Genomic DNA, 9,121 nt, shown 5'->3' on the forward strand with positions numbered 1-9,121 from the left:
ATTATTAAAGTTATTATTAAAGTCATTATTAAAGTCATTATTAAAGCCAACAGGATTAATGAAACAGATTTTCTGCCAAACAATCAACAATTAGTTCTTCAATGTAAATTGAACCTGACTGATCCTCACTGACACTCAGTGGTTGGCTTTGCTTTGTCCGCTCTGGGCTACCGTACAAACATGTAGAAGAATGAATGAATGAATGTTATATAACATTAAACGGTGACCTTTGACCCCCATGTGTGACAGCACCGGTCCACTGCAGCTCTAACAGACAGGCAGCCGGTTGGAAGGAGCTTTATTTTGAAGGCGGGAGCCGGAAGCTCTGTGTGTGGACTCGGACGACTCTGGGGACGAGGACCGTGTGGGACTCAGTCTCAAACATGTCCACGCTGCTGCTGGTCCTGCTCGGCCTGCTGTCCCTCATCCTCTGCGTCCTCCGCGGCCGGAACAGGTCAGTCCGCTTCGACCCGGGTCCTGGTCCTCTCTGAGTCCGGACTGTGCGTTTTAGTCTGAGGGTTTCAGTCCGGACTCATTAGAGTTCGATCCTCTTGGTGTTTACTGCAACTATTGATTACTGCTCTTTACTCAGAGTACTCCGTTACAGTGAAAGTAATGGATTACAGTGCTGACAGGAGTATTAGCAGCTGGAACTGTTTGATATGGAGCTTTAATGCTACTTATTCATTGATATATCAATATTTAATCACCTCCTTCAGGTGAAAATATTCTCTTGTTGTTTCATATTTTTATTTAAGAATCTTTCACAACCATTTTCCTCTCTTATAAATATAATAATATATAGATACAGTGATCAGTGTGTGTGTGTGTGTGTGTGTGTGTGTGAGTCCTGGTTTCTATCATTATTAAACCGACTCAGAGTTTATGGATGTTTATATTCAAACGGATGTAAATGCTGAGATATATGTTCATAATATTTATATATATTTAATATTTATATTTATATAAATCCATATATTTAAAGCCGCAGTACGTAACCTTTATGAAGATAACCGTTATATTTGCTTTCACTGTATCCTGACAGTAGTACGTGAGACAGAGAGGTCAGTGTGGTTCCCGCCCCCCCAGTGGGGGTCCCGCCCCCCCGGTCTCTGACAAGCAACAGAAGAATATGAATTATTATTATTGGGTTGATTGTATGAAATATACAGTAAATACAGTCAGTGGAACCGGTTCTGTTAGAGGTTGTTGGAACCTCGGTACCGTTGTATGACGGGATGTATCACCAACAGAGGGCGCTGCTCAGTGACCTGTAGAATAAGGGCAGATCCCAGTGTTGTTCATGCAGAGTTTTCTTGCCTAATGATTATCTGCTGCCTGCAGGCTGTATTCACTTTAATTTTATTGCAACATTAATACCCTCATTTACCTTTTCAGTTCACTTATTTGATGATATTTGATGATATCCCAGCAGGGCACAAACATAAAAAACAACACAAGTACAAACACAGAAAAGATTCCTGTACATTCAGCTTACATTCAACCATAACACAACAACAATGCTAAACTTTCATATGCAAGATGCTAAAGATTAAAATGACATTTGCAGGAAGAAGAAGCAAGTAGTTTTTTATCCTCTGAATATGTCTTTACTGATGAGGTTGAGAAGCACCCCCCCACCCCTCAGCTGAGGTCTGTACAGTCAGTACCAACATGTGCTCTGATACTGTTAATGGAGTATTTAATAACTCATGGGGAGTTGCAGTCGCTAGGTTTCCCTCCACTGGAACTGGGCTCAATGTGTTTCAGATAAAGTCTTATAGAATCTGAAGCTGTAGATTAAAATACCAACACTTTCCTGACCGTCACTGTTTCTACTTTAAGTCTTTTTAATGCTTTTATGTTTGATGCTGCTGGATTGTTCATTTCACCAACCTGAGTGAAATAACATTAATGCTGCTTATTCATACACAGTGGCACCACATGGTCACCACAGGGGCATCAAAGAGGGCACTTTACCACTTTACCACCATTTAATTGGGTTGATTTAACTAATTTAACCTTTATAAATTACACTTGTTACTATTGCTAAATCCTGAAAGAAAGCCATTTAATGACATGAAAAACTACAATAAATGAGTTATTTGTACTAAAGTGGAATATTGTTTCATGTTTAAATGAATGAATCCTGAAACAGTTTGAGTTGAACTAACTCATGAGGTGTTTACAGTGTAGTTTAAAGTGTAGTTTTACAGTGTAGTGTACAGTGTAATGTACAGTGTAGTGTATAGTGTAGTTTTACAGTGTAGTGTATAGTGTAGTTTTACAGTGTAGTGTATAGTGTAGTTTTACAGTGTAATGTACAGTGTAATGCTACGAATATTCAGTGTATAGTAAAATTTTACAAGTGTAACTGCTACAGTGGTAATGTACAGTGTAGTTTTACAGTGCAGTGATGAGGAGACTGAAACCTTCCTCATCTTAAAACATGGAACCAACAGTTGTCGGCTCTTTAAGACCTTCACTACACTCAGAAATTAAGATCCAGTGTCAGTGGAGCTTCCTGATGGTCCATCATCTGGGGACCCACTGAGGGGTCCCGACCCTCGGGTTGGCCCCCGCTGTGAGACAGTCAGTTTCAGTCCTGCCGGGTTTTCCCGCTCTTAAAGAGAAGCAGCTGCTGCTCGGTAAAATAAACACAGAGCTTTCAGTTTGACTCCCACGTCTGCTTCTGTGGTTCTGCTGGGAGTTAGTGTTTCAGAAACACATTGACCTTTATTGATCTTTGAACTTTATTGATCTTTGAACTTTATTGATCTTTGAACTTTACTGATCTGGGGGAAACGACGAGTTACATTCACATTCAAAAGGCCAGGTGTTGAACTTTTCCAGGTTTTATAAAGTTAAAGTAACACTGAACAACAGAACACTGTTGTTGATCCTGCTTGATGCGGGGAGATGATCCTCCAAACTGTAGCATGACTAAGGAATAAGGAAACAGAAAGAGAAAACTACGTTACTGAAGTGATTACTCAAACATCTCCCTGACTAGTGTTAGAAAGGAAAGCCTATGAAGACAATTTCATCCACTTTTTAACAACCCTAATTTACACACGTGGCTAAGAAAGTGATTATTATAATCCCCTTAATAGTTTCTGGAGACTTCGGCCCCCCCAGGTGGTGAAAGAAGATCAGCAACAACAGGGAGGTCGGCTGAGGACAAAGAGTCACAAGAATAAACTGAAAACTAATGTGTAATGTAACAAATGTAATACTTTTATTTATAAGTGTGAATGAGAACAAAGAGGCATTATGAGTCCATCTATTATTCATATTCATTACAAAAATCAGATCAACTTTCAGAGACATACAGAATAAACCGAATTCATAAAATAATGAATGAAACAACTGTAACCGCAGAACATGATTCTAAAACAAGTTAAACAAATACAACTCACTTGTTTCCCATCAGAGAGCCTTGGCTTCAAGAACAAATAGAGTCTTGTTCCACCTTTCATTTCATTCACTTTCATTCCCAACTTACCAATCCTTTTGTATCCATAAACAAGCTTCTGAAAGGTCTCTCACCTCTTCTGCAGAATCTGGGAGTCCAAGTAATGCGATAAGGTATTTATTTTAGTATAACATCAAACATTTTAAGTAATACAAACCCAGCTTTGCAAGTCAAAAAGATTTATGATGAAGCAACTTTGACCTTTTTACTGAAACATTCCTGATTAAATACTTTTGACTTTTTTCACAGGACAAATAAAACGCACAAAATTAAGACAGTGTCACTTAAAATTATTAAAGCTACTTGATCAAGAATGTTTTTTAATTTATATAATAAAAGATCAATCAATTTCAATGATCAATATTTTAATAATAACTGACGGTGTGTCTCATTGATCTGTTGGTTCACTCTCATTGTGTCCCTTTCAGAATAAAAGCTGTATGTTTTAATGTAAGAGACCCCATAGTGGCAGAAATTACACACTGTACGTTTAAAACAACATTAATCTGCAACTATTTTGATAATTGATGATTTATTCAAGTCATTCTTATTATTACTGATTGTTCCGGCTTATTCAATGAGTTTAGATATTTTATAGAATTAAAAATGTGTGTGTGTGTGTGTGTGTGTGTGTGTGTGTAATGAAAGTGGGTCGGCAGCAGGACATCCTGTCTCAGGAGGAAATCTGATAATCACATTCTTTAGTATATACAGAGAGACTGGAAGCAGGAGGAGACTCAGTTTAACTCCATCACAAGAAAGCAAATCAAAGGACTTCAGACGTGTTTTATCTGCTTCATCAGAAGGAAGTCGTAACAATGTGAACCAGTCCTCCTCCATACAGGCTCAAATCACCTGACAAATAACTGTTCCAACTCTCATGTCCAAAAGTAAAACAGACGGATAATCTGTCATCAATGTGACAAAAGGGAATTTTAAAAAATGTAAAAAAACAATCAAATATTTAACGTTTTTGTTTTTTATCAGTTCCTTCTATCATTATTCATTTTTTAATGAAAAAAACTAAACTGGAAGTTGGTAGAGCTGGCGACCCATGTACGGAGTTGCTGCAGCGGCGCAGGTTCGAATCCGACCTGGGGACCTTTGCTGCGTGTCATGCCCTCTCTCTCTACCCACCTTTCCTGTCAATCTACAGCTGTCACTATCCAATAAAGTCAATAAAAGTAAAAAAAAAAATAACTTAAAAAAAATAAAGAGGGTCTGATTATGTGTTTTACTGTTTTCATTCCTCCTTTGGGAAAGTCAGGCGAATGGAGGACAGACAGGAAGTTTTTTGTTTGTTTAAGAAGAAAGTGAAAGAATAAAGTATTAACTGTGGGAAGAGAGGACGTTGCAATAACTATTTGTAGACTTCTTGACTTCTACTTGTAAATCCGCTACAGTAATTATAATCAGCTGTGTGTGTTTTACTCATCATTATCACCCCCAGCACTGCTCAGCTGTATGGAACAACTCCACAGTAAACAGTGAGCGCAGCAACTCAAATAATAGAGAGAACAACAACAGAGTGAGTTACAGAGAGAGGCAGGGCGTGGACCTGAAGTCCAGAGTCCAAGATAAGATCCTTTAACAATGGTGTTCAGGACTAATGTGTTCAAAGTGTCACACTAACAAACATTTAGGGACTGAAACTGATGATGTTTTCTCTCTTTTGCAGAAGAGAGGACGAGCCTCCGCTGATTAAAGGTTGGATTCCTTACATTGGGAAGGCTCTGGAGTTTGGAAGAGATGCCTATTCATTTCTTGAAGAACAGAAGAAGAAGTTTGGAGACATATTTACCGTGCACATAGCCGGTTGGTATTTAAACTCATGTTGGGTAAACTGGAGGCCTGATCAGTTACTTAGTTAGCTAACTGATTCAGTCCCAGTTGAATGTAATGTTGTCCGTTTGTCTCCTCATTATTTTCCTTTTATTTGGCTATTATGGCTTCTAATATTCTTTAGTTTTATATTTAATTTGATTTTGTTTATCACAATGATCATTTTGCTTTGTCTGTCAAAGCACTTTGTAAACTGTCTGTTTTTAAAAGGTGCTATATAATAAACAATTATTATTGTTATTATTATTTAGTATTAGTTGGAGTGACCAAGGCCGAACACACTGAATAAATATGATAAATCCACCAACACAAACCAACACCGACAACAGAGACACTATGATTCACACCCATTCTTTTAAACCCTTTTTCTTTCTGAGAATAGTTTGATAATGAGTCTCGTTATCAGATTTTGTCCTCACTCAGCTGTCCTCTGTCCTGCAGGTAAATACATGACCTTCATCATGAACCCTTTAATGTATCCAAGCATCATCAAACATGGCCGGCAGCTGGACTTCCACGAGTTGTCCGATAAGGTGGCGCCCTTGGTGTTCGGTTACCCCCCCGTCATGAGCAGGAACTCACCCGGCCTGCACGATGAGATCATCCGCACTTTCCAGTTGCTCCAGGGTGACAACCTCACAGCGCTCACAGAGAGCATGATGGGTAACCTCATGCTGGTGTTTCGTCAGGACCACCTGGCTGAGAGGCCAGGGGAGGAGGACGGCTGGAAGAGCAGCAGCATGTACGAGTTCTGTAACTCCGTCATGTTCGAGGCCACCTTCCTCACCATCTACGGCAAGCCAGCGTCTGCCAGCCGCCACAGCGAGATGAGGACGCTGAGGGAGGACTTTGTCAGGTTTGACTCCATGTTTCCACTGCTCATTGCTCAGGTCCCCATTAGGCTGCTGAGGCAGACCAAGGTGATCCGCGAGAAGTTGATCAACTACTTCCTGCCGCACAGGATGTCGTGTTGGTCGAACACTTCACATTTCATCAAGAGACGATCGGAGCTATTGGACCAGTACGACACACTGAGGGACGTCGATAAAGCAGGTGGACAAGTTTGATCATGATTACCAATCATCCATCAAAATAGTGATAGAGTAAATAATTTCATCTGATCTGCGACCTCTGTGGTCCAGGTCTGGTTAGGTAACCAAACTACTTTGTTATGGTTCAAGAAAAATGGTTTAAAGATACTAATGCTGACTCTCAAAGTATTCAGAGTAGGGGTGTAACGATCAAGTTTTCTGGCCCCAATCTTGAAATAGACATGTTGTGATCTGCTTGAGAAGACGCCTCACTCTCTCTCTCGCTTCTACAGTGGTGTTCCCTCACAAACTATCTTTAGTTTCATTTTGACCTGTCACTGAGTTAATCACAGAATCAAAAGCAGTTACTGTAACAGCAGGCTGAGGAGAACTGACGGGCTCAGTAAAGAAAAGATCGCATTGTGATTGCCTTTACTTTAGCTGAAACTGATCCATTAGGGCGACTGTAGCTCAGTCCATATGGACTTGGCTCAGAAACCAGAGAGTCACCTGTTCAAGTCAAGGCTGGACCACAGTGCAGGGTGTGGATTGGTTGCTGGACAGGTGCTTTCTCCTAGACACAAGGTGTTACCTAACTGTCCAAAGTGCTTGGAGGCACTGACAACTAGTGTATGTCTTTATTTGTGTGTATCTCAGTGTGTGTAATGAAAAACAACAGCAGTGTAAAAATGTAATTTCCCCTACGGTACTTTCTTCTTCCTTCTTAAAATATGTCTGGATCTGCCCCCCCTACCTCGGGACGTCTCTGTTTCACAGTATTCAGATGACCACAAGAGGTTGTTTCCAGTGGTGCCAGAATCAGTTTCAAATCCATCCAGCTTTGGATGATGCAACACTATGACTTCCTTTCAATCTCAGCCTAGTTTCAAGTTCTAGAAAATGGTCTTACTATAATGGCTTGACATCATAACACATGAATACAATGGGCTTATTGAATCCACAAGGGTCTTAGCTCTCCAGTCAGACCCAGTTCATGCCAGTCCTACACATGTTTGTAAAAGGGAGACTGGTGAGTTCCCATAAACACATTTTCATTCAGATATCTTGAAGTCAGGAGTCACGTGACACAATGCGAGAAGAAGCCACGGAGTAGGGCGCTCCGCACTGCATTGCTGCCTTTATCATTTTAAACATTTACGCCAGATATACTACCATCCAGCATACTTGTTTTTAATAGGGATGCTCGATATTGGCTTTTCTGCCAATATCCGATATTCCGATATTGTCCAACTCTCAATTTCTGATACCGATATCACCCGATACCAATATATGGAGGCTTTTTACACCAAAACTGTTAGGTAACAACATAACATATCTCCTATTGTGGAATTAACACATTATGCATACCTGCCAACTTTTCAAAAACCTTGGAGTGAGATTTTGTTGGGGGTGACCAAAATGATGCTGCGCACGCAGCCACACAAGTTGGTGGCTCAGATATCAGAGAATTGGAATTCATTTGATGTTGTACCCATGTTGTACCCATGTTGTACCATTCTGGTGGTGGTGGAGGCCCAAAGCCGCTGATAGGGCAGCCTACTGGAGATGGACAATATTTGGGTCTTGGTCTTTCCTGGTGGGGTCGCTGTGCCCGTTCAATCTCTCGTCTTCCCTCTATGTTCAGCAATTTGGCAACAGCTCCTCCAGAAATCTCACCACGTTTCCTTCGTCTTTGCTCCCGGAAAGCGACGAAGCGTACGTTGTTGCGTCTTGAGCGATTCTCCATGTCTTCTAATTGTCCATATCTGTCCGACATCTGTCTTGCTAGCTGGCGGTTAGCTTGCCACTCCTGCTCGCTCTTTCCAAGTACTCCACTCGGTTCTCCATGTCGTCCATTCTTGTAATTAGGCTAGAGAGTTTAGTTTCTACCGACGTGGTGGTACGACGTATTTCTGCCAGCCCCCCCAGATCTTCAGAAATCTTTGTTTTGTTAAGTAAATGTTACTGATATCTGGAGCTATGTCGTTAGCTTGTTGCTGCTCGGGCTCGTCAGCTTCATCTTGACCTTGCCATCATGGCGTTGGCCCTGTGTGACCGTCTTTTAATATCTCCACAGGCCGAAGACTTAGAAAGTTTCGACATTTTCTGCACCCTATTTAATTAAAAACTAGGGATGTCCGATAATATCGGCCCTCCGATATGGCTAACAAGCAAACACTTTAAAGCTGAATGTTTGCCAACTCTCGCGCTTTCGCCTTGTGACACACGATTTTGCCTGTTTCCACACGCACTCACGCCACACATCCAATTTCTCACGCAAAAAAAAATCCGATCTTGGGCCGTTTTGGTCCCCTGCAGTTTTTACCGTCCAAAAACAATGTTATGCTATAGTAAACAGAGACTCGTCAAGCACTAGGACAAGCGGAAAACGGCCGCTCAAGCTGAAGCCTGTCTCCCTTAGTTTAGCCCCGCCCACAAGCTCCTTGATTGGCTCTGCCGTTTCTTGTGTGATTGGCCGTCCCCGCTGTCACTCCATCTTGCTTGCACACCGGGTCTGCTGAAGTTGCCCAGGTAATATCAGAGTTTCATTTACATTCACATTTGAATCGGTGTCCATGTGCGTATGTGCGTGCGTGTGTGTCCAGAATGTTTATTCTATATTTACATTTACATGCTTTACAAACCAGTCAAACCAAAAAAGGGATCTTTAGCAGACCACCCAAAATCCACTAGAATGCAGGAAATCACATCTACTTAATCCAAAATTTCCTGGGGGCGACCTTCAGCTATGTCTGCTTTCAGAATGTAACCA

General features: G+C 41.1%; 1 protein-coding gene across 1 annotated transcript; it reads left to right on the forward strand.

The window, feature by feature from the left end:
- Positions 1 to 329: 329 nt before the first annotated feature.
- Positions 330 to 6,370, forward strand: LOC118334174 (cytochrome P450 7B1-like; the record flags this gene model as incomplete). Its single annotated transcript, XM_035669996.1, is given in 3 exon segments — positions 330 to 454; positions 5,154 to 5,290; positions 5,759 to 6,370. Coding segments are annotated over 3 exon segments (820 nt in total), but the record flags the coding sequence as incomplete, so codon positions are not given.
- Positions 6,371 to 9,121: the final 2,751 nt, after the last annotated feature.

This window comes from Morone saxatilis, unplaced genomic scaffold, assembly GCF_004916995.1.
Source record: "Morone saxatilis isolate NCDOM2014 unplaced genomic scaffold, NCSU_SB_2.0 Contig23, whole genome shotgun sequence".
Taxonomy (NCBI): domain Eukaryota; kingdom Metazoa; phylum Chordata; class Actinopteri; family Moronidae; genus Morone; species Morone saxatilis.